Source organism: Dendrobates tinctorius, unplaced genomic scaffold (genome assembly GCF_039654945.1).
Source record: "Dendrobates tinctorius isolate UK_male_01 unplaced genomic scaffold, ASM3965494v1 ptg000022l, whole genome shotgun sequence".
In the NCBI taxonomy this organism is placed as follows: domain Eukaryota; kingdom Metazoa; phylum Chordata; class Amphibia; order Anura; family Dendrobatidae; genus Dendrobates; species Dendrobates tinctorius.
This window is the reverse complement of record NW_027361690.1, coordinates 7,665,412-7,690,908: the sequence shown is the minus strand read 5'-3', so window position 1 is coordinate 7,690,908 and position 25,497 is coordinate 7,665,412. Positions and strand designations below refer to the sequence as shown.

Sequence of the window (25,497 nt, the reverse complement as noted above, 5' to 3'; positions counted from 1 at the left end):
CATCCTATGAACACGAATTATGAACTCATCTTTCGAGTTATGGACACGTGAAAATATCCGAGTGACCCTGAGGGAATCGTGCATCTGGCAGTGTGACTCCCTAGTCGATGAGAGCACTGATTCCTGAGATATAGAGTTTGGCCCTCTACAGTGACCCAATAGGGCCATGTTTGCACTCCACACGACCGGCAAAGCAAACCGCATTCACTGGTACCTCTCTTGTTCTGATTCGATCATGCTGTAGAACGTTATCCCCTTTCTTAGATATTGGAATTAAGTTCTGCAAAGAGCTAAAGGGTGGAGATTATTATCCCACCCTCTGACACAGGGTGAGGAACCCAGCGTGTTTAAGGGCTGGCAGCCCCTGGCATTCATTCATTCACAAAGAAGATCCAGACGATGATGATCTAAGAAGGACCTGGGGACAGACCTGCCGAGGGGAGCAGCGGCCCATGCTTTGGGGGTCTGTCCAGCAACTAAGGTTCTTGTACCTGTGGACTGCAGAGCTCCCCGGCAACCGCATGCACCCTACAATACAATCTGGTAAATTGACCTCCAGCTTAATATCTCTAAGCCTTGTACCCTATTGTTATATCTTTTCTCTGACTGCAAATTTACTGTATATTTCTGTAATTATCTAGTGCGCCCTTAAGGCAATTAAACTATAAACTTAATCTTGGTCTGATGCTTTTACTCTGATCACGAATCTTAGAACCCCCAGCGGGTAACAGGACCTCCTCCCCGGCGACCATTTGCTCTAGGTGCAGTTCCCTTACTGACCTGAGAGACAAAGGGGGGCGCCGGAGAGCTGTGCCTGTGTAGTTACGTCACGGTGGTGACGTTGGAGGAACGGGTCCGCGTGTGTGTTCCTCCACAATTGGTGGCAGCGGTGGGATCAGAGTAATAGTGTGCGTGGGACCCCTACTCCCAGACACTAGAGACTACCAGCGGTAACTTTCACTGCTGGGGTCTTAAGGTCAGCCCAGCACTAGACGGTCAGAGTGCAAATATAATAAGTTGTGTGCAAAGCCAAGGTTGTAGCTGTGTCAGTAACCAGTGGTGCCCAAGATGGCGGAAGGCACCAGGAGTAAGGCAAAGGGGGAGGCCAATGCTATGGTCTATGAGGAGGTGGTGGTGGACAATACCAATGAAGGCGAGGGGGAGCTCAGCCAGGGCTCCCCAAGGAGCCAGACCCCCCGTGCTCAGTCCCACAGTGGACTGCCCACCACCTGCCCGCCCCAGCCTGTCCAGATCAGAGGCCCTGTTCCAAGCGGCTATGGCACAGCTCGAGGCTGGTAACGACGCAGCCCATGACAGACTCCTGATGGCGGCGGAGAAAGCAGCAGAGCGTGAGCATGCCGAACGTGTGCTGCAGGCGGCAGAACGCCATGAAGCTGCGGAGCGCCGGCACCGACTGGAGATGGCTCAGCACGGGCTCCCGCTGGATGCACCAGCCCCACCGGGGACCAAGGCTTCCAAGGTCCGGGCAGAGGACTTCCCCCTGCTTGAAAAGGATGGAGACCTGGATTCCTTTCTGCTGGCCTTTGAGAGAACCTGCCTCCAACACCATCTGGCCCTGGATCAGTGGGCAAGGTACCTGACCCCCCGTTTGAGGGGTAAGTCCCTGGAAGTTTTGGGGGACTTACCTGCCGGGGAGGAGCAGGACTACAACAGCATCAAGCGGGCCCTGATCCAGCACTACAACTGTAAGAGAATGGTCAGCCATAATATACTGAGCGGCCATGTTGTCTCTAGCAGCCATTTTGTTGAACGTTAGAGAAGATTCAACTTTTACAAAAGAGCTAATAAAATGTACTAAATGGAGGATGGAAAATGAGATCACGTCTCTTACCAACTTCAGTAGATGTGTATAGAGGAAGATTGGATCAATAGGGGAATAGGGTCACCAAATATATGGTCAATATGCTTATACGTGATAGTGTGGTAGCGAAAAGTAAAGAAATTAGAATGTCAGGATGTAAGAATTTATGGACATAGATTGGAGACAATGAAAAGATTTTAGGACAGTAGCCATAGATACCAATGACTTATGGGTTTTAGTGTTGCTTGGAGAAATGTTAATTAATATCTTCGTATTATGTCATTATATTCTCTGTTCTAAACCACGTTTCTGTAGATTACCATGAAAACGCCTTAGAATTATAATGTTAACGCCCTCTGCGGCAAAATGCAGCTTTCTTTGTTCTGATAATGTATAAGAAGCCCCTGTTACTGTCGCTCGGGGCCATTCCATCGCCATCATGCCACTGTGCCTCACCATGGCCAGGGCACAGAGCCTTATCACCGCTAGACCTCCTAGCAAATCTCTGCCTGTCTGAATTCCTGTTTTTGCCCGCATATTCCAACTCCTCTGTTATTCTGTATCTGTTTTGCTGTGTATCTCCGAATAAACTTCAACCTCAGCTTCGGGAAGAATTGTCTGCAATTTTGTCCGGCTCTTCCAACTCTCCCGATAAGAACATTTTCTTACAAGTGGCGATTGCCAGCCAGGAGGAGCAGCTCCGGAGAGCGGCCTCCAGAAGAACCTTTGTGGAAGAAGTTGCAGATGACAGTTTGAGGTTGGAAGAGTGAAGAGAAAAAAATAAAAGAAACGCGTGTGGCCACACGTGAAACCGATCAAAGGAATCCAGCCTGAAGGAGAACCTCTCGTGATCGCTGCCGATTTTTTTTTATAAGAAAACCACGGACAAAGAAAAAGACTATAAAAAGATAAGTAACTAAGAAGAAGCTATCTACAAGGACGTGAGAACTTTTTTGTGCCCGGTAGCAAGAAGCTTTAAAAGGGCGTGGGGAGACGCCTGGCAAGCTAACGAGTGAGGCTGGAATCACGGCTGCACCTCTTTTGATATCTGGTCGACCCATCCTGCAGGAGGTCTTCCATTCGAGAGAGGTGTGAGTATCTAACTTTGCTTAAATTGCATTTGCTGATACTAGAACAGAGTAAAACTCGTCCTTGTAGACCACTGTAAATATGGAGTGGTTACGGAAGCAGGCAGAGAAATATGCTGGCACACCCCAGCTGGAGGGGGTTAATGTGGAAACCACGTGGCTAAATTGTATGCGATGGTTTACCACAGAGAACAGGGAACTAGATAGAAAGAATTTGCTAGGGAAAAGTAACAGCCGGGTATCGGCTTTGTGTAAGACAGTTATAACCTTTGATCAGGCTCTTGATAAACAGTCTACACCACAGTATGTATATGGGGTCACCCAGGCAGGGGCAGTGTATGGGGAGAGATTAGAACAGCTGAATGAGACATTGAGACGAGCAGAGGAAACACAAAAGGAGGGGGTTGAGTTGGAGCCTTTTACAGCACTTATAGCACAGATGGAGTCTGCAGTGGGGAAGTGCGGGGCTGACGTAGACACAGTCTCAGAATGGAAGTCAATGTTAGGAGACTGGATTAGAGAATATACCAATACACAGGATAGATTGTCCCGGCAGCTTCAACTTATGCAGGCACAGTTAAGTAAAGAATTGATTGAAGAAGAGGATGATTCATCACAGGTAGATTTTAAATTTAACGCTGACACTGCCTCTACCCCAAGAAAAATCCCTACCCAAATGTCACTGGTCCATCTTAAATTTATTAAAAATTTGCCTAATTGGGAGGAAAGTAAGGGAGTGTTTCGTAATGTCCTTGGCTTTTAATCATGGCTTGATAAATTCCAAATTAAATCTAGGGAGGATGCTTCCTGTTATTTCATGTCTTTTGTGCCCCATGAGTTCATGTCTCACCTTAGAGCCCAGCAGGCAAAGGGTGTTCAGTGTGATTTGACAGAGCCGCAGGGAAGAATGAAGTTTGTGATTTCACAGAAGTTAGGGGGGAGAAAGCCCTCACCGGCATTATTAGATTCCTTTAAAATTAGAAAGGGGAGTGATCTCAGGATGGAGGCAGATAAATGGGTTGCAGCCTGGTGTGTTGTGTTTGATAAGACCTTAGATACTATGGACCAGGGTGATAAATTTGCCATGATGGAACAATTTGTAAAAAAGGTGCCCCTGGAAGGAGTTTTTAAATCAGGAGTTTTGCAAAATGAGGAATCAATTGAGGACGTGGTGGAGGCTTTATTAAATGTTAGAACGATGCAATCCGAGGTGAAGGGTGATGAGTCTAATGTTTTTGCGTACCATTCACCTCGGGGTGTATCTGCTGATTCCGGGAGGCCAGGAGTTCCCGGGGGGTACGTCCAGCTGCCGAGAATGGGCAGGTCCCGTTCGGCAGAGCCCCCACGGGATCCCATGAGAGGTCCTCCCTTGTGTTATCTTTGCGGGCAGTTGGGACACTTTAAACGGTTTTGTCCCAACTTTGTGCCAGGGCCTATATCCCGAGAACCCGTGAGTCCTTTAACCCCCAACGGCCCCGGGAGTTTTCTAGACCACCTTTCGGAGTTAGACCTCCGTATCCAGCAGTGAATGACCCTAGGCAGTATCAGCAGTACAACGGTCTTCAAATGGTTAACCCAGTCTCACAGGAGCCTTCTGCTCCTGCTCCCTCCCCAATGGCTTTCACTCATCCGCACCCGGAGGTCCATGCTATTCAGGGAGAGGTCACTCCTCCTCGTCCCTATGCTCCGCTGATTAAGGAGCTGCGGGAACATGAGGACCGGACCCTGACTAAGGATCTCTTTGGGGCGGAGGTGGCAGCTGTTGGACGGAAGCCGTGTCCAGATGGGGATGATGGATTTTTCGGGCTTCCCACGGGAGGTAACACTGATTGATGGAGTGCTCCCCCTGTTCCCCTAACCCTCCTTGCTCCTCTTTCCCTGGGCAGGGACGGTAGACCTTATGTCAGAGGGAGAATAGAGGGGCTGCCTTGGGAAGACATCCTCATCGATACAGGAGCCTCAGTTTCAATAACACGACACAAATTGCAGTCACCCCCTGGACTGACTGAGACTACCACGTTGGTAGGATTTGAGGCAGTAAAAAGTCGTCCAGTAAACCTGAGATTTCAGGACACAGGGGGATCGAAGCAAAGGGGTCTTCGATGCGCTTTTTGGGTAAACCCACAGTTACGGCACACTATTTTGGGAACTGATGTTTTGGGAGCAATGGGAATTGTTGTTGATTTATGTAACAAAGTTCTGTGGCGGAACAAAGAAGCCACTATCTGTTCTGTAATTGTCCATGTGGAGGAAGATCAGGAGAGTCATAAATTACCCATTGCTAGTTTCGGAGCATGTACTGGTGAAAATGTTGAAAATACTGACAATGATGCTTTAAAGAATGAATTGAAGCAAAAGTTCCCTGAATTGTGGATCTCAAAGAAAACTGATTGTGGGTTAATGCAAACTCAGATTAAAATTGATGGTGAAAAACTGCCACCTTTCCAGCGTCAGTACCGTATTCTTGAGGACGCAATCCCTTACATAAGGGTTGCAGTCAGTGAATTGGAGAAGCAAGGTGTTGTTGTGAAAGGTAATTCTCCATGTAACAGTCCTATTCTACCTGTAAAAAAGGAAGATGGCAGTTTTCGAATGGTGGTAGACCTGAGACTTGTAAATAAGTACACTCCCTCAGCTGCTCACCTTGTTGCATCTGTCCCTGAAGTTATGTCACAGCTGAGGAGTGATTGTAAAGTGTTTTCTTGTTTAGATATTGCAAATGGCTTTTTCTCAGTACCCCTAACACCTGAATCTGCCCTCCGCTTCGCATTCACTTTTGAGAATGTGCAATACTTGTTCACGCAGTTGCCCATGGGATTTCACAGTTCTCCTGTGTATTTCCATCAGGCATTAGCTCAGGTGTTAGAACCCCTTGGTTACGAAGACAAAGTCTTACAGTATGTGGATGATTTATTGATTCAAACTGTCGATGAATGTGAACACAGAGAAACCCTTGAAAATGTTTGTCAGGCTTTACAAGAGGCAGGACTCAAAATGAGTCTAGATAAAGTACAATTGATGAAGTCAGAGGTTAAATTTCTGGGTGTGTCTGTCTCAGCAGAAGGAAAGAAGCCCATGCATGATAGGGTTAAAGCTATTCAGGCTGTCCCCATACCAACTAACATTACTGAACTCAGAAAATTTTTGGGTCTTATTAATTTTTCCAGAGAATTTATTGAAGATTTTGCCAATTTGGCTAAACCACTGTATGATTTATTGAAAAATGCTGATGATAACTTTACCCATGTAACTGTAGAAGGAGCGGCCTTACAGGCTTTTGAGGGATTGAAGAGTGCCCTTACGGCAGTTACGGTATTGGTTAACCCTGACCCTTCCCAGCCTTTTTACATTCAGACTCACACTGGTGATATCTCTATTTCTTCTGTGCTTCTACAAAAATGGCCCAAAGAAAGCCCAGAGGTATCTAGTCAGTTGTATGCCTTAGGTTATTACTCTAGGTTGCTTACCCCCGTGGAAAAAGGATTCACTCAGTGCATGAAGCACCTACTGGGCGTGCACTGGACTATGAATCAAGTGAGACATATAGTGGGATTTGCTCCTTTAATTTTACAAACCCCGCATGTCACTTTAAAAACTCAGCTGCAGAAATTCTTAAACAAATTGAGCAGCGGGGCAAAGAATTTCCAAAATTATGGTCCTTCTGTAAAATTAAAGGGCACCAGAGGCTAATTCCTGACCCCCACATCCTTGGCAATGCATATGTAGACCACACAGCCAAGGAAGCTGCACTTACGGGCGATGACAAATATCCCCAAGAAGTCATCGCTGCAGTCACTACAAAACCCCGAGAGCCCCCCTTGTCTTTTCTCCTCTTCAAGATCTCGTAAAAGCACAGGAGAAGGATGGAGACTCATCTCTGTTCAATTCCCTTGAGTCCCTGCCCATTGAAGGGGACGGGCTAGCGCCTTACATCCCAACAACAATGATTAAGTCTTTGCTCAAATTTTCAAGCTAAAAAGGTGATTAAAATGGTTCATATCAATCAGTATAGACTTCTTAATTATTTTACTGAGATTTCTGGCAAGGACTGATACTCCACTCTTTTTTTCTATTTTCTCCAGGTCCGCTGAAGATTTTCATATTCGACTCCTGGGACCATGAACCTATTGGATGATCAGGAGAAGATGTTTCACACTATACAGTGGGACTCTGATAGTGTGAGAGGTGGAGAAGATCAGGAAAATCCAGAAGACAAAGAATGAGAAGAAAAAGACCAAAAGACTTGACTATTGTGCAACTTATTTTTTTCGGGACTATTTGAATAATTTTTTTATTATGTGTTTGTTCTATTTTTAGGGACTTTTGCCTTACACACACACGTGCATAAAGTGCTGAATTACCTCCATATTCTTATTTTCAATAATTCACCCATGAATATTACAGTACTGTATGTTGTACTCTGGATAGAGTACAAGAGGGGGACTTGTAAGAGAATGGTCAGCCATAATATATTGAGCGGCCATGTTGTCTCTAGCAGCCATTTTGTTGAAAGTTAGAGAAGATTCAACTTTTACAAAAGAGCTAATAAAATGTGCTAAATGGAGGATGGAAAATGAGATCACGTCTCTTACCAACTTCAGTAGATGTGCATAGAGGAAGATTGGATCAATAGGGGAATAGGGTCACCAAATATATGGTCAATATGCTTATACGTGATAGTGTGGTAGCGAAAGGTAAAGAAATTAGAATGTCAGGATGTAAGAATTTATGGACATAGATTGGAGACAATGAAAAGATTTTAGGACAGTAGCCATAGATACCAATGACTTATGGGTTTTAGTGTTGCTTGGAGAAATGTTAATTAATATCTTCGTATTATGTCATTATATTCTCTGTTCTAAAACACGTTTCTGTAGATTACCATGAAAACGCCTTAGAATTATAATGTTAACGCCCTCTGCGGCAAAATGCAGCTTTCTTTGTTCTGATAATGTATAAGAAGCCCCTGTTACTGTCGCTCGGGGCCATTCCATCGTCATCATGCCACTGTGCCTCACCATGGCCAGGGCACAGAGCCTTATCACCGCTAGACCTCCTAGCAAATCTCTGCCTGTCTGAATTCCTGTTTTTGCCCGCATATTCCAACTCCTCTGTTATTCTGTATCTGTTTTGCCGTGTATCTCCAAATAAACTTCAACCTCAGCTTCGAGAAGAATTGTCTGCAATTTTGTCCGGCTCTTCCAACTCTCCCGATAAGAACATTTTCTTACAACATCCTCACCCCGGAGTCGTACCGCAGGAAGTTCCGGAGCCTGCAGCGGGGCTCCAAGGACACCTGGACCGACCACATGCGGGCCCTGCTGAGAGCTGCGGAGCACTGGATCTAGAGCTCACCACCCGCCAGGAGGTCCAGGAACTTGTGGAACTGCCCAGAGGACCTCCAGCAGTTCCTCCGTGACCGGAAACCAAAGGGGGCTTCTGCTACAGCCGCCCTGGCAGACGAGTATGCCAACAACAGGGCCCCTGAGCCGAAGAAGCCTGCCAGCAGCACCTGGAGAGGGGGTAAGCCCAGTCCTGCCCCTGTCCCCCCAGCCCCCAGAGTGCAAGGGATGTACCCCCCTGCTGCCCTCTCCAGGCCAGGAGCAGAACCCAGACGTTGTCATCATTGCAACCAGCCGGGACACTTTAAGGCTGCGTGTCCCCAGCGCCATAAGGCCCCATCCCTGTCCCAGAAACCATCCACTGTTTTGTGTGTGGGAGGGGGTGGTGGGAGGTCCCTGGACAATTACCAACCCGTCACCATCGGCCGCTCAGCGGTCATGGGACTGCGGGACACAGGTGCTGAACGAACCCTGGTACGTCCTGAGGTGGTGTCCCCTCAAGACTTGGTGCCTGGGAAAACCCTTTCCATCTACGGAATTGGAGGTGTTGAACGGCGCTGCCCGTCGCCAAGGTGTTTTTGGACTGGGGAGCCGGGAGGGGAATGCTGGAGGTGGGAGTAACGCCAAATATTCCTGCCAATGTGTTGCTTGGGACCGATTTGGGGCGGCTAGTGTCTCAGTATGTGGCCACTGAACCCCCAAGTCCGGCTCCCCAAGAATGTCATGTCTCTACTGTGAATGCTAATGTTAATGTGTTGAATGTGCCTCCAACAGTGGACGAGGGGGTGAAACCTGATGGTAAGCCATGACACTACACACACAGGGCTCACAGTGAGGACAGGTGAGAAGACTGCAGGGTGGAGCTCAGAGGTGGAGGGAGGGGCTGCTATGGGCAGTATAGGGCCCCTAAGTGAATCCAGCCTGCTGTCTAGCTCCTCTGCAGAAGGGGGAACAGGCCATGGGGGGAGGGGGCGTCCCGGGAGAGGAGCCACCAGGTAAGACCTCAGGGCAGGAGTTCCCCACATCCGGGATGTCAGGAAGCCAGGGAAGTCTGCCTGACCCGGCGACTTGGTCAGGGGGCGAGGGGAAGCAGGCACTACCTGTGGTCTCAGCGGTCATGGCCGCTGTTACCAGGAGTAGGAGCGCCGGAGCCCAAGGAGCCTCGCGGAGGTCCGACGGTTCCCCTCTCTCCGACCAAGTGGCTGCCAAGTCAGACAGCGGCCAGGAGACAGATCCCGGGGAGCTGACAGAGGAGGTGGCAGTTTCGTCAATTCTTGCCACATCGAGTCAGGGATTTCAGACAGCGTTGGAAGCTGACGCTAGCCTGAAAGCTCTCAAGGAGCAGGCGGCACAGCCTACCCTGGAGTCCGACCGTGAGCGAGTGGTCTGGGACCAGGGACGGCTGTACCGGGTAACGGTCCAGCAGGGTTCACCGGAGGCGTGGCCCAGGGACCGACAATTAGTGGTACCCTATCCGTTCAGGGCAGAATTGTTGCGGATCGCACATGAGATTCCCATGGCCGGACACCTAGGGATCGCTAAAACCAGGGCCAGGCTAGCTCAGCATTTCTACTGGCCAGGAATGAGGACCGAGGTGATTGCCTACTGCCACACGAACACCTGTCAGAGGGTGGGAAAGGCGGGGCGGCGCCCCAAAGCCCCACTGGTAACTCTGCCCATCATCGAAGAGCCTTTCTCGAGGTGGCTGTGGATCTCATTGGACCTCTGTCCACTCCCAGCCGCTCCGGGAAATGCTTCATACTAACGGTAGTGGACTATGCCACCCGGTACCCGGAGTTGGTAGCTTTGTCGTCCATTCGGGCCGACAAAGTGGCCGCTGCCTTACTGGAGATTTTCTCCAGAGTGGGGTTTCCCCAGGAAATGCTCACCGACCGAGGGACCCAGTTCATGTCGCAGCTGATGGAATCGCTCTGTAAGCAGGTACAGGTGCAACATCTGGTAGCCAGCCCGTACCACCCACAGACCAATGGCCTGTGTGAGCGGTTCAATGGCACCTTAAAGCAGATGCTGAAGATGTTGGTCGACTCCCACGGGAGAGACTGGGAGCGGAATCTCCCACACCTGCTGTTTGCCTACCGAGAGGTCCCACAGGCCTCAACAGGGTTCTCCCCCTTTGAGCTCCTGTACGGGCGACGTGTACGGGGGCCCCTTGCTCTGGTGAAGGAAGCATGGGAAGGGGATTTGGCTACCCCTGGAGTGTCGGTCATTGAGTATGTCGTGCGCTTCCGGGACAGAATGATGGCCTTGACACGGCTGGTGCATGACAATATGGCCCAAGCCCAGGCTGACCAGAAGCGGTGGTACGACCAGAATGCTTGTGAGCGGACCTACGAGGTGGGTCAAAAGGTGTGGGTACTGGTCCCCGTACCCCAAAACAAGCTTCAGACGGCCTGGGTGGGTCCATACCTCGTGCACCAGTGGCTCAACGCTGTCATGTATCTGGTCACCCTGGACCACGCCCATGGAAGGAGGAAGGCCTTCCACGTGAACATGATGAAGGCCCATCATGAGCGGGAGGCTTGTGCCCACCCAGTGTGCAACCTTCCCGATGAAGGAGAGGTAGAAACCCTCCTGGATCTGCTCACCCAAGCCAAGGCGGGTGGATCCATCGAGGATGTGGGGGTTGGCCACCAGCTCTCGGAGGACCAACGTTCCCAGCTGAGGGTCACCCTACACCCCTTTCGGGAGCTGTTCAGCAGCCTGCCCGGAAGGACTGAGACAGCCGTCCATGACGTGGACACCGGCAACCACCCCCCGATCCGGCGTTCAGCATATCGGGTCTCTCTTGAGGTGCAGCAGCACATGCGCCAAGAGATAGACGAGATGCTGAAGCTGGGGGTGATCCAAGTGTCCAACAGCGCGTGGGCTTCGCCTGTAGTCCTCGTCCCTAAAAAGGACCGAACTACGCGGTTCTGCGTGGACTACCGGGGGCTCAACGCTGTGACGTCACCGAAGCGTACCCAATGACGCGCATCGATGACCTGCTCGATCGGCTGGCCGGGGCCAAGTACCTGACCATCATGGATCTGAGCAGGGGGTATTGGCAGATTCCCCTGACCCCAGGGGCACGGGAACGCTCTGCCTTTATCACCCCATTTGGACTGTACGAGTCCACGGTGATGCCATTCGGCATGAAGAATGCCCCTGCCACTTTTCAGAGGATGGGCAACACACTGCTCGAGGGACTGGAAGGATATGCGACCGCGTACCTAGACGACATTGCTATCTTCAGTCCCACCTGGGAAGATCACCTAGAGCACCTGGCGCAGGTGCTCGGGCAGATCCAGCGAGCAGGCTTGACCATTAAGCCCGAAAAGTGCCAGCTGGGTATGAGTGAGGTCCACTACCTGGGGCACCGGGTAGGTGGGGGAGCTCTGAAGCCAGAGCCCGGGAAGGTGGATGCCATCGCATCCTGGCCCACCCCCAGGACCAAGAAGCAGGTGATGTCCTTCTTGGGGACTGCCGGGTACTATAGGAGGTTTGTTCCACACTATAGTGCCTGCGAGACAGCTTTCCAGGCGCTCAAGACCGCCCTTTCTAGTTCTCCTGTACTACAGGCAGCCGACTTCACGCGGCCGTTCGTAGTGCAGACCGACGCCAGTGACTTCGGCCTCGGTGCTGTGCTAAGCCAGGTCGACACTACGGGCCATGAACACCCCATTCTGTACCTGACCCGGAAGCTCCTGCCGAGGGAAGTGGCCTATTCCACGATGGAGAAGGAATGTCTGGCAATTGTGTGGTCCCTGCAGCGTCTGCAGCTGTACTTGTACGGACGCCAATTCACCGTGGAAACAGACCACAACCCCCTCAGCTGGTTACACACGGTCTCTGGGACGAATGGGAGGTTGCTACGCTGGAGCTTCTCTCTCCAACAGTATCACTTCACGATTCGCCACAAAAGAGGCAGGGACCATGGTAATGCTGATGGGCTGTCCCGGCAAGGAGAGGGTGCGGAAGGGCGCATGGGGGATCACAGGAATGTGATACCCCCTAGCGCCCTCTAAAGCAGGGAGGTGTGATGAAGGAGCGGCCGCCATCTTAGATGTGGGGCCACATATCTGAGCTTGGCATCCATTTTGGTCTAAGTTCAGAAATTACAGGCAGCTAAAGGCTAAAGGGGGCGCTGGAGAGCTGTGCCTGTGTAGTTACGCTCACGGTGGTGACGTGGGAGGAACGGGTCCGCGTGTGTGTTCCTCCACAGAGGCGCTGGAAGAAGACGACGCCCCGGAAGGAGGGGCAGAAGAAGTCAGTGGCGGGAAAGGGACCAAGGCAGGAAGAAGAACGCCAGAGCGCCATAATGAAGAGAGAGGAGAAGTCAGAAGAACAGGGGGAGGAGAGGCCACTCGCTCCCAGGCCGCCCCTGCAGAGGGTGCGACCACTGATACACCCTCATCAGCGGCCGCCACCACCTCACACCCGATACTGTCATTGGCTGAGCCCCGTCCGGAGAAGATATATGAGGACGCTAGAGCTGAATGGAGGCCCCAGACATCATCCCCGTCTGGACCAGGCGCGGCTGCACCGACCCCCACCGGCAACCCAGGCCGAGACCGGCCCGGCCCCGGATCCAACTGTGGCCCATCCCATCAGTCACCCTGGGAGTCGCGGCTGCAGCCATCTACCACCCGGTACCAGAGCCGGAACCACGGCTTGAAACGCCAGGTATGATTACCGCCCCAGGGGTGACCCTAGCTTTGGGAGCGGAACCCATGGATAGGGATGGCCCAGTTGATCTCCGCCGACGATCCCCTACTGCGGTACCACTGACTAAAGTCCCGCTGGACACGGAAGAGTCGGACCCCGAGGAACCAGGGACGTCGCCGGCTGAGTCGCCAACGGCAGCAGGAGAGCCATCGGAAGTAGATGTGCCGTCTCAGCAGGCAGTGGACGTTTCTATGGCCCTTTCAATTACCCCGACCTGGTCTCCCTGTGGGAAGCGGAGTACATGCGGTTAGCAAGAAACCAGAATCAAGATGAAGATACCATATCTCTTAGCGGATCCCCATCAGCTTCCAGAACCCCAGGAGGGGACCACAATTAGTCAATAAGAAAATAATCTCGTGACCCAGGAGGGTTTGTTGCACCAGTTGTGCCTTATTTTTGTTTATCATGTTTTTTCCAGTGGTTGCCTAGTTTTTGATTGGCAGCGTCCTCCCATTCGAACTACAGCGATCATGAACTTGGAGTGCATCACAAACTCTCTTGTAAATAGTTGAACCTCTTTAGGTGCCCTCTCTTGGTTTTACATAAGGTCACTTTGCGAAGATGATGTCTACCTCAAAGGACACTGCAAGAAATCCCGGATGGGAGCGGTGTCCAGCACTTACGAGAATCTTTGAATGTTTTACTGTAAAGTATTTGATAATGTGTTTTATAGGAGTATTAGTAATTGAGAAATGGCTTTTATAGAGAATTAGGAATGTTTTGATAGAGAATTAAGAATAGAGAATTGAACATGACAGGTGACGGACCAGGTTGTTGCGGTCAGCGTCTTGCGTCTAGAAAAGAGAAAAATGATAAAGAAATGTGTTACAGAGTACAGCACTTTTGAATTAAGAAAAATTTGCACTGTTTAATTTAGAATTTTAGATAGAATTGTTGGTAACGTTCAAGAATAAATGCCTCCTATATTAGCAAGTTTAGGATAAGAAATGTTTATGCAGCATTATAAAATTTTGTATGTTCCTGTACTGTCAACTTTGTTGTCTTGCAGCCCGCGGACGTGCTGTGTTTAATGGGGGGTATGTGGCGCCCCTGAGGCTCAGTCGCCACAGAGGTACTGCACCTTCTCCTAAGGTGTAGTGCCCCACCATCCAGGTAAGGTGGGAACTCCTTTCCACACTTTGCGAAGATGATGTCTACCTCAAAGGACACTGCAAGAAATCCCGGATGGGAGCGGTGTCCAGCACTTACAAGAATCTTTGAATGTTTTACTGTAAAGTATTTGATAATGTGTTTTATAAGAGTATTAGTAATTGAGAAATGGCTTTTATAGAGAATTAGGAATGTTTTGATAGAGAATTAAGAATAGAGAATTGAACATGACAGGTGACGGACCAGGTTGTTGCGGTCAGCGTCTTGCGTCTAGAAAAGAGAAAAATGATAAAGAAATGTGTTACAGAGTACAGCACTTTTGAATTAAGAAAAATTTGCACTGTTTAATTTAGAATTTTAGATAGAATTGTTGGTAACGTTCAAGAATAAATGCCTCCTATATTAGCAAGTTTAGGATAAGAAATGTTTATGCAGCATTATAAAATTTTGTATGTTCCTGTACTGTCAACTTTGTTGTCTTGCAGCCCGCGGACGTGCTGTGTTTAATGGGGGGTATGTGGCGCCCCTGAGGCTCAGTCGCCACAGAGGTACTGCACCTTCTCCTAAGGTGTAGTGCCCCACCATCCAGGTAAGGTGGGAACTCCTTTCCACACTCCAACACTCGCACCCCACACTCAACAGGGTAGTTCTGCACAACCACATTGCGGCTCAGTGCTTAGAGAGTAGCAGAGCACCTTTGGTGGTTCCCTGCTTGGAACCATGGATGCGCTGGGAGGTGGGTGGAATTTAGATATATAAAATAGTGGGGAAGTGTAGGATTACAGGGCAGTCTGGCAGAAGGTCAGTCGGGTAAGAAGTCACTCAGACAGGAGTGAGGATCCCTGGAAGAAGGGATGGAGGAAGGAGTGCTGCAGCTGCCTCAGTGATCTGAGCCAGCTGGCACGGGAAAGGGAAAGAAGGAGAAAGACGTAGAAATGCAACCTAAGCTTCCATAAGAGAGAGAAAGATCAGTACGGAATGAAGGAGTAAGGAGAACAGAGAGGACGTGGGTTGGAAGAGGAACCCTGCCTATAGGTTCTCAGCGCAAGGCCGGGGCCCGGTCACCAAGGTTGTATGGACACTTATGGTTCCGCAGCAGACACTGGTGGAGTAGTAGGCTGTAAATGCACTACTCCCATCTAAGACTTGGGGCACAACAGCAACTGATTTAGAGACTCAGGAGAAGGGAGTCCCCGAAGTAGGCTATAGCTGTCTGCCATACGAGTAGAGTTCTTGGGAACATCTGACAGGAGGAACTCCAGAGTACCACGGTACTGGAGCTCTTCACACTTTAAGGCGCAATAGAGGAGTTGTTCAGAAAAGGTACATGTTGGTGGAGTGTTGGAGAGGAGCTTTTCATCTGGCCTGGAGGTTGGCTTAGTCTCTGATCCGGAGGACATGGCTCGGAGGCAGGCACCCTTGTGTACCGCAGACTGTGAGTAAAGCTTTGGAACTGCAAGCCTCGGTGTCCTCCATTCATTCTTGCGCCAACCAGCTCAGCACCGCTGCATCTGGGTACCATCCTTTACACTGCCTACGCCTTTCCACCACCATTACAACTACACTGCCCTGGGACATCAGCCCTGCCTGTAGAGTGCTATACCATCACTGCTGCACCATACCATCTGTCCCAGAGGGACTGTCTGCAGCGTCGGCTTAACACCTCCCTTGCGCCACAAACTATTCCATTCCACTTAAACTACATTATAAACTCCCTTTGATTACTTGGGCGCCCAGGGCCACGGACCGGGTCACCGCTGCTGTGACACATTCCCCTGACACCGGCCCGGTACCGAGTACCCCACAGCCCTGGGAGGGCGACCCAATAACATCTTCCAGGGACTTAGCCATTTTTTGTTCCTTTAGACCCATTGTTACCCTGATGGCTTTAAGGAGACCATCCGTATCTTTTGTGGGAAAACATGTTTTACCTCCCGTGTCACTATTTGAGGAGGAGGAAGAAGGAGATTCAGCCTGCACTCGACCCTGAGACAAGAACGAGGAAGATGGAAAATCTTCAAACCTCTTCTTACCTTTCTTTAGTAGGGTTTTAAGGGAGCCCTCCACTTCCGACCTAATAGCCGACCTAAGGCTAGCTGCAAAGTTTATGGTCTCCTTCGCAATTATTCTCTGGATGCAGTTGGAACACAAGTCCTTCTGCCAATCCCTTGCTAGGCGATTTTTACACAGGGCACAGACTCTGTTATTCTTCTTTGCCCCAGATTTCTTAGGCTTTTCCTACAGATTCAAGCAGAAAATAGGGGCCTATTAATCACCTAGCTAACATTCATGAACATCACTCACCACCCGCTGCTAACCAAGGGTACCGGACTCGGAGGCTGTGCAGGGACACGTAACGCATCTTCGCTGGACACCGAGGAGTCCCCAGATTTGTGGCTGGGGCGACTGCTGCTTCTGTCACTTGACGGACCGTCACCTTTGCGATCTTGCTGTCGGTGAGCCGTAGACTGCGCTGGAGGTAGTGGCGGTGGCGATAGCGACTGCCGCTGCTCTGACTTCATCTTTGCCGGCAGCCTGTTTCTCTGGCGTCTGCCTTAAAATAGGCCGCCTCAATCCGGGTGAGATATGCCCGTCCCCCCTGCGACCACCGGCCGAACCGCACGCCTTCAGCCAGAAAAAAAACGTCTGGCATCTGCACTGGGCGCCATGTTCTCGGCACCTTTCTGACATCAGCAGGGCGTGCTCCCACAATTCATTGCGGCGCCCGTGACGTCAGCGGCACCCAGAAGTGCCGAATCAGTGAGAATCGGCTCCGGGGTCGTGAGGGGAGGGAAACGTTGTGGATTTCCATCAGGCCCTCCTGAAGATGTCGCCCGCACGAACACCAAGCCCCAGGGGGACCCGTGCACTGCTCTTCTGGACGCCCGACGCTACAGGTATGGACCCTGCTCTTCCTGTGCCGGGACGGACCCGGGACCTTTCTCTTTTCTTATGACCGGCACCGCTGCCGTACGGGATTCCCATCAAGGACAGGAACCCAACTGAAGCGGGGGAGAGGTACCGCCCCTTATATTTCGGTAGATTCTTGTCCTGGCGGGGCGGATCCCTCTCTCAGGTGTGCTGTCATGGGTGAAGGGAAAATGGAACTTTTTGGCAAGGCACATCAGTTCTATGTTCACAAACGGAAAAATGAAGCATATCGAAAAAAGAACACTGTCTCTACTGTGATACATGGAGGAGGCTCTGTTATGTTCTGGGGCTGCTTTGCTGCATCTGGCACAAGGTGTCTAGAATCTGTGCATGGTAAAATGAAATCTCAAGACTATCAAGGGACTCTAGAGAGAGATGTGCTGCCCAGTGTCAGAAAGCTTGGTCTCAGTCACAGGTCATGGGTCTTGCAACAGGATAATGACCCAAAGCACACAGCTAAAAACACCCAAGAATGGCTAAGAGGAAAACATTGGACTATTCTGAAGTGGCCTTCTATGAGCCTTGACCTAAATCCTATTAAGCATCTTTGGAAAGAGCTGAAACATGCCGTCTGGAAAAGGCAATCTTCAAACACGAGGCAACTGGAACAGTTTGCTCTTGAGGACTGGGCCAAAATACCTATTGAGAGGTGCAGAATTCACATTGACAGTCACAGGAATCATTTGATTGCAGTGATTGCCTCAAGAGGTTGTGCAACAAAATATTAAGTTAAGGGTACCATCATTTCTGTCCAGGCCTAATTCATGAGTTTTATTTTTTAAACAAGTCTGTGGAAGCATGGTTGAAAAGCCATGTCTGACTTTCATTTGTTCAGTTTCATAGATTTTTAATTTATTATTACTTTTGTCAAATTCAAGTTATTTCTGTGACCATTGTGGGTTTTTCTGTCATTAAACGAGGGGCACCAACAATTTTGACCACGTGTGTATATCAGGATGGGGCCCAGGATAAGGGACATATACCAGGATAAGGGACATATTACCGGGATGGGGAGATATATATATATATATACACACACACACACACACATACATACACACCAGGATGGGGCCTAGGATAAGGGACATATATATCAAGATAGGGAATATATACCAAGATGGGGGGATATATATACCAGGATGTGACCCAGGATAAGTGACAAAGTGGGGAAAATAAGAATTTGACACACTTTCGATTTTGCAAGTTTTGCCACCGACAAAAAATGGATATGTCAGTAATTATTATAGTAGGTGCACTTCAACTGTGAGAGACAGAATCTTAAAATCAAAACCAGAAAATCACATTGTATAATTTTTAAATAATTAAATTGCATTTTATTCCATGAAAATAAGTAATTTATCACCAACCAATCAGCAAGAATTCTAGCTCTCACAGACCTGTTAGTTTTTCTTTAAGAAACCCTCCTACTCATTACCTGTATTAATTGCACCTGTTTGAACTCATTACCTGTATAAAAGACACCTGTCCACACCATTCAATCACACTCCAACCTCTCCACCATGGTCAACACCAAAGAGCTGTCTAAAAACCAGGGACAAAAATGTAGTCCTGCACCAGTCTGGAATGGGCTACAGGACAATAGGCAAGCAGTTTGGTGAGAAGGCAACAATTATTAGAAAATGGAAGTAACATAAAATGACTGTCAAGTAACAGAAGATGACTGTCAAATCTTCTTCAGTCTGGGGCTCCATGCAAGATCTCGCCTCCTCAGGTAAGGATGATTCTGAGAAAGGTCAGGAATCAGTCGGGAACTACACGGGAGGACTTGGTCAATGACCTAAAGAGAGCTGGGGCCACAGTCTCAAATATTACAGTCATGGATTAAAATCCTGCAGGGCACACAAGCTCCCCCTGCTCACACCAGCACATGTCCAGGCCCATTTGAAGTTTGCCAATGACCATCTGGATGATCAAAAGGAGGCATGGGAGTAGGTTATGTGGTCAGATGACACAAAAATAGAACTTTTTGGTATCAACTCCACTCGCTGTGTTTAGAGGAAAAAGAAGGATTAGTACAACCCCAAGAACACCATCCCAAACATCAAGCATGGTGGGGAAAACATCATACTTTGCAAAGAGATGGGGTCATGTATCACAAGATTTTGGCAAACAACATCCTTCTCTCAGTAAGAGGATGGGTCTTGGTTGGGTCTTCCAGCAAGACAATGACTCGAAACACACAGCCAGGACAACTGAGAAGTGGCTCCTTAAGAAGCACTTCAAAGACCTGGAGTGCCCTAACCAGACTATAGACCTGAACCCAACAGAAAATCTTGGTAAGGAACTGAAATTCAATGTTGCCCAGCCACAGCCCCAAAACCTGAAAGATCTGGAGAATATATGTATGGAGGAGTGGGCCAGAATTGGTCAAGAACTACAGGAAACGTCTTACCTCTGTAATTGCAAACAAAGGTTTCTGTGCCTAAGATTAACCCCTTTCTGACTGCTGACCGGCTAGTACGTGAGCAGTCAGACTCCCCTGCATTGAGGTGGGCTCCGGCGGTGAGCCCACCTCAAAGCCGCGACATGTCAGCTGTTATGAACAGCTGACATGTGCCCACAATAGGCGTAATCGCCATCTGCCCGTGCCTACTAACTAGTTAAATCCCGCTGTCAAGCGCTGACAGTGGGCATTTAACTACAGCTTCCAGTCGCAGGGCTGGAAGTGAGCTCATAGTCGACCCCCGTCACGTGATCAGGGGTCGGCGACACGTTGCCTGGACAACCAGAGGTCTCATAGAGACCGGTGGCCGGCGCTCAAAGCACTGCAGCAAATCTGCTACATATGGGCGATCTGCTCATCGTCCATATGTAGCAGAGCCGATTGGGTTGTGCATGCTTCAAGCCTCCTATGGAGGCTATTGAAGCATGCCAAAAGTAAAAAAAAAATATTTAAAAATAAAAAAATAAAAAAAAACTAAAAGTTCAAATGATCACCTGAACCAAATCTTATTTAACGAAGGAAAGTTTAAAAAACCCTGCTGTGGTGTTCACAATCCACTTGCACTAGGACAAGCTGGATGGCAAAACAAGTGCTAGTAATAATCTCAAAAGTAATAGGAATGAAAAAAATAACTTTTAACCATGCCAAAAGAGATGAAAAGATAAGTCTTGTGTGAGGAAAAGAAGGGCTCATTTCTGGCTTTACTAGCAGAGGGATACAGTGAGCATCATGTTGCCTCCATCCTTAAAATTTCTAAGATGGTAGTCCATTACCACAAGGTCAAGCAGCAGACGACATTGGGGACAACAAATCTACAGACCGGCAGAGGGCGAAAACGACTCTCGACTGACCGGGATGATCATCATCTTAGTCAAATGTCACTCAGCAACCACAAGATGACATCAAGTGACCTACAAAAGGAATGGCAAATGGCAGCTGGGGTGAAGTGCACAGCAAGAACAGTTCGTAACAGGCTCCTAGAGGGAGTGCTCAAGTCATGTAAAGCTAGAAAAAAAGCCTTTCATCAATGAGAAGCAAAGGAGAGCAAGGCTGAAGCCTGCCAAAGACCATAAGGATTGGACCATAGAGGAATGGAGTAAGGTAATCTTCTCTGATGAGTCTAATTTTCAGCTTTGCCCAACACCTGGTCGTGTAATGGTTTGACGGAGACCTGGAGAGGCGTACAAGGCACAGTGTCTTGCACCCACTGTGAAATTTGGTGAAGGATCGGTGATGATCTTGGGATGCTTCAGCAAGGCTGGAATTGGGCAGGTTAATATTTGCGAAGGACGCATGAAACAAGTCGCATACAAGGTTATCCTGGAAAAACAGTTGATTCCTTCTGCTCAAGCAATGTTCCCCAATTCTGAGGACTGTTTTTTCCAGCAGGACAATGCGCCATGCTACACAGCTAGGTCAATCAATGTGTGGATGAAGGACCACCACTTCAAATCCCTGTCATGGCCAGCCCAATCTCCAGACCTGAACCGCATTGAAAACCTCTGGAATGTAATCTAGTGGAAGATAGATAATCACAAGCCATCAAACAAAGAAGAACTGCTTAAATTTTTGTACCAGGAGTGGCATAAGGTCACCCAAAAGCAGTGTGAAAGACTGGTGGAAAGCATGCCAAGACGCATGAAAGCTTGATTATAAATCATGGTTATTCCACAAAATATTGATTTCTGAACTCTTCCTGAGTTAAAACATTAGTATTGTTGTTTCTAAATGATTATGAACTTGTTTTCTTAGCATTATTTGAAGTCTGCAAGCACTGCATTTTTTTGTTCTTTTGACCATTTCTCTTTTCTGAAAATAAATACAAAATTTTGTGCTTGGAAATATGAAGACATGTTGTCAGTAGTTTATAGAATAAAAGAGCAATTTATATGTTACTGAAAAATATACCTATAAAGAGAAAAATCAGACAAACTGAACATTTTGCAGTGGTCTCTACTTACGCCACAGCCTGCAGAGTCTGTGAACTTGCCTCCTATAAAGCACATATGGGACATCATTGGTTGGCAATTACAAAGGGAGCTGCCAACAGTGGATATTGATGATTTATGTTCCCAAGTGCATTCATTGTGGTGGAGGATTCCTCAATTACAATTAGTAAACTCATTGATAGCAGCCCATTTGTGTAAGTGTGGGGATTTCTGCATATAACGCTCATACTCAATACTGAATAAATTGAGATGTTTTGAAAATTTTGTTTCCATTTTTTTCATTGTTTACAGATCAATAATATGTCTATCGATCTTGTGATTTCCAGAATTAGGGTTGCAGTATCTATTATATTATTTCTAAACACTGTTTTTCGGTGATTACTTTGTATCTCCTTTCAGACTGCACCTACACACACAAATGATACACCATTTGAAAGGTAAACTTGCCCCCTTCAGCAAGAAAATAGCCAAAAAACCACACATCCATGATTTGTTCAGAAAATACAGTTTACATATTAATTTTCATAAACCTACAGTAAAGAAAAATGACCTGCAGGTGGCACCACAGTACCCCAAAGCACACTACCACAAAGCTGTCTACAGACATCACAAACAAATCCAAACATTTGCCTTGGGGGGGGCTTTCCAGCTTGCCAAACTGCTTGCCCAGCCTATTTTAGCCAAATTGGAGGATTGCACACTTTACTGCAGGTGAAGCACAAATGCAAACACATTTGTAAACATGCACTGCCCATTGATTTGCACACTTGCTCCGTTCATACTCCACCTGCACAAACAAATGATACACCATTTAAAAGGTCAAATTACCTGCAGGACGCAGCACACAACCCCAAAGCACACTACCACAAAGCTGCTTACAGTCATGACAAACAAATCCAAACATTTGCCTTGGGGTCTTTCCAGCTTGCTAAAGTGCTTGCCCAGCCTATTTCAAGCACATTGGAGGATTGCACACTTCACTGCAGGTGAGTCACATATGCAAAAACATTTGTATACATGCACTGCTTTTTCAATGATTACTTTGCCCCACACAAAATGGTGCGTCACATATGCAAACACATTTGTAAACATGTACTGCTTTTTCAATGATTACTTCGCCACACACACAAATGATACACCATTTGAAAAGTAAACTTGCTCCCTTCAGCAAGAAAAGAGCCAAACAAACCACACATCCACAATTTTAGCACTAAATACAGTTTAAACATTAATTTTCATAAACCTGCAGAAAGACACAATGACCTGCAGGTTGGACCTCAACCGAAAGACATTTTTTGACCTTTACTTATCAAACCAATTTATTGTATTACCAATCTACATATATAAATACCTGTCTGTGTTCATCATCTAATGAAATACATGTACATTTGACCAGCTTGTTTTTTCTGAAATTGCCTGCACCCCTGACGACCAAATGTGTGAAAATTTTGCACGGGCCAAGCTAATCAATATCGTATATCTGTATATTAAAATGTGTTTGCTAATGAGAACGTATGCTACATACCAAGTTGAATTGCTGCTGTAGTTTCTCATTTGCATAATTTATGCAGAACTGTTCAAAACTATTGACTTCGAAGGTCTCAAACCTGCAATTAAACATCTAGTCTTTAATTTAAATACCATAATAAAAACATATAAAAATTTGACAAGACTTCACTTGTAATAATACAGAATAATAAAGTGTATAATCGCTGAAGTCACATTTGTTCCATAATTATTCACAGCTTATTCTCCATGAGAAAGATGGGTATACGCAAAGGTTAGGCTGAGTGGAAACCTAATGATGCTGTGAGCAAATTTAGGAAAGACCGAAGTATTCCATTTCTTTACAACCATTGGTGTTTAGAGCATATATCTGTATTTTGTTGTGCTGCAGTGTAGATGTGAGCAGTGATTTCCAGATGTAGCAATAATAAATATCAGTAGCTTCTCTATACACATGTTGATGTAGGTTTCCAATGACTTCAAAAGAGACTAAACTGGGGAAATATTAAATGTGCGAATGTTGCTATTATTTTTTCAAATTTATCTTTAATATACCAATACATAATAGGTTATCTTATTCTATGTCCACATTCCAAAACATGTGTATATATGTTACACGTGTCACAACAGTAGTCTAATATTAATTGATTGAAAGGAACATAATTGCATATGATGCCTCCCATGGTTCATTAATATGGACTGCCTAGGAGTCAATAGGACAACCTTGTTGACACTTCTGAATCCGTCTTATATATTATTCACATGTCCATTTTTCATGTACATATTCTAGCCGCGATTTTCACGAATAGAACAAGTACCAATTATAGTCTTTGGGGCTGTTCACGTCGGTGCTTTTTTCAGACCATGGGTGTGTAAAAAAAAATCACCATACAAGTCTATGGGTCCATGAAAATAACGGACAGTACAAGAATGATATCAGGGTGCAGTCTGTGATTAACATTGCAATGAATAGGAGAAGCTGATGGCAAAAACTGAGACTTTGACCAAACACTGATGAAACTCAGATCCAAATCACTGATCAACAACGGATGCCATTACGATGTCGTATGTCAGAGTTCCCCAACTCCAGTCCTCAAGAGCCACCAACAGATCAGGTTTTCAGTATTTCCTTAGTATTGCACAAATGAGGCCACATTCACACATTCAGTATTTTGTCAGTGTTTTACCTCAGTATCTGTAAGCCAAATCCAGGGGAACAATCAGAGGAAAAGTATAATAGAAACACGTCACCACTTCTGTATTTTTCGCCAACTCCTGGTTTGGGCTTACACATACTAAGGTAAAATACTGACCAAATACTGAACGTGTGAACAGGGCCTGATAATGCCATCACCTGTACGATACTAAGGAAATCCTGAAAACCTTATCTGTTGTTGACTCTTTACTACGGGAGTTCTCTATGAATATTATTGCTGATTTTAAAAAAAGCAACACAGGAAGTCACTTAATAGGGGTTAATTTCCAGTTTCTGGGTTTGTATTATGCATAAATAGTCCCATAATATTATCATCTCAGACACATACCCATAAATATCCAGGACCCCAATAAATGTGTGCTGCTTCCCAGGGAACTGCAAAGCCTTATTTATTTTTTCAATCACATAATCAAATAGATGGGAATAGATCTTTTTAGCCAGAGCATCTCGTCCGTTTTCAGATTGAAGCTTTGTCATGGGTTTGATGACAGTATCAGATGTGGTGATGATCTTCCTATTGCACAGCCATTGTGCCACCTTATCTGTTTCCAGGTTTAACAGCTCACAGAATGTCTGTAGGTGTCTGTCATTTCTCTGCCAAGATACATATACAATATTCATCACTTTGACAACTAACAAGAAACTACAAGTCTAATGGCAAGCAAGTGTGAATATCTACTAAATTTTAACCTCAGTTCCACGGTCCTACAGTCCATTTTCTTCCATACACTGAATACTGAAGTGAAATAGTGAGATACAGTGCCTTGCAAAAGTATTCGGCCCCCTGGAACTTTTCAACCTTTTCCCACATATCATGCTTCAAACATAAAGATACCAAATGTAAATTTTTGGTGAAGAATCAACAACAAGTGGGACACAATTGTGAAGTTGAACGAAATTTATTGGTTATTTTAAATTTTTGTGGAAATTCAAAAACTGAAAAGTGGGGCGTGCAATATTATTCGGCCCCTTTAACTTAATACTTTGTTGCGCCACCTTTTGCTGCGATAACAGCTGCAAGTCGCTTGGGGTGTCTATCAGTTTTTTACATCGACAGACTGAAATTCTTGCCCATTCTTCCTTGGCAAACAGCTCGAGCTCAGTGAGGTTTGATGGAGATCATTTGTGAACATCAGTTTTCAGCTCTTTCCACAAATTCTTGATTGGATTCAGGTCTGGACTTGGCCATTCTAACACCTGGATACATTTATTTGTGAACCATTCCATTGTAGATTTTGCTTTATGTTTGGATCATTGTCTTGTTGGAAGACAAACCACCGTCCCAGTCTCAGGTCTTTTGCAGACTCCAACAGGTTTTCTTCAAGAATGGTCCTGTATTTGACT

General features: G+C 47.2%; 1 protein-coding gene across 1 annotated transcript in view; it reads right to left on the bottom strand.

The window, feature by feature from the left end:
- Nucleotides 1-25,497, bottom strand: part of MYO5C (myosin VC) — a 483,348-nt gene that overhangs the window by 352,218 nt on the left and 105,633 nt on the right. Inside the window, exons 10-11 of the mRNA XM_073568417.1 lie at nucleotides 24,482-24,747; nucleotides 22,957-23,038 (exon numbers count right to left, since the gene is read on the bottom strand). Coding sequence (XP_073424518.1) covers nucleotides 22,957-23,038; nucleotides 24,482-24,747 — 348 coding nt within the window. The remainder of the gene's footprint in view (nucleotides 1-22,956; nucleotides 23,039-24,481; nucleotides 24,748-25,497) is intronic.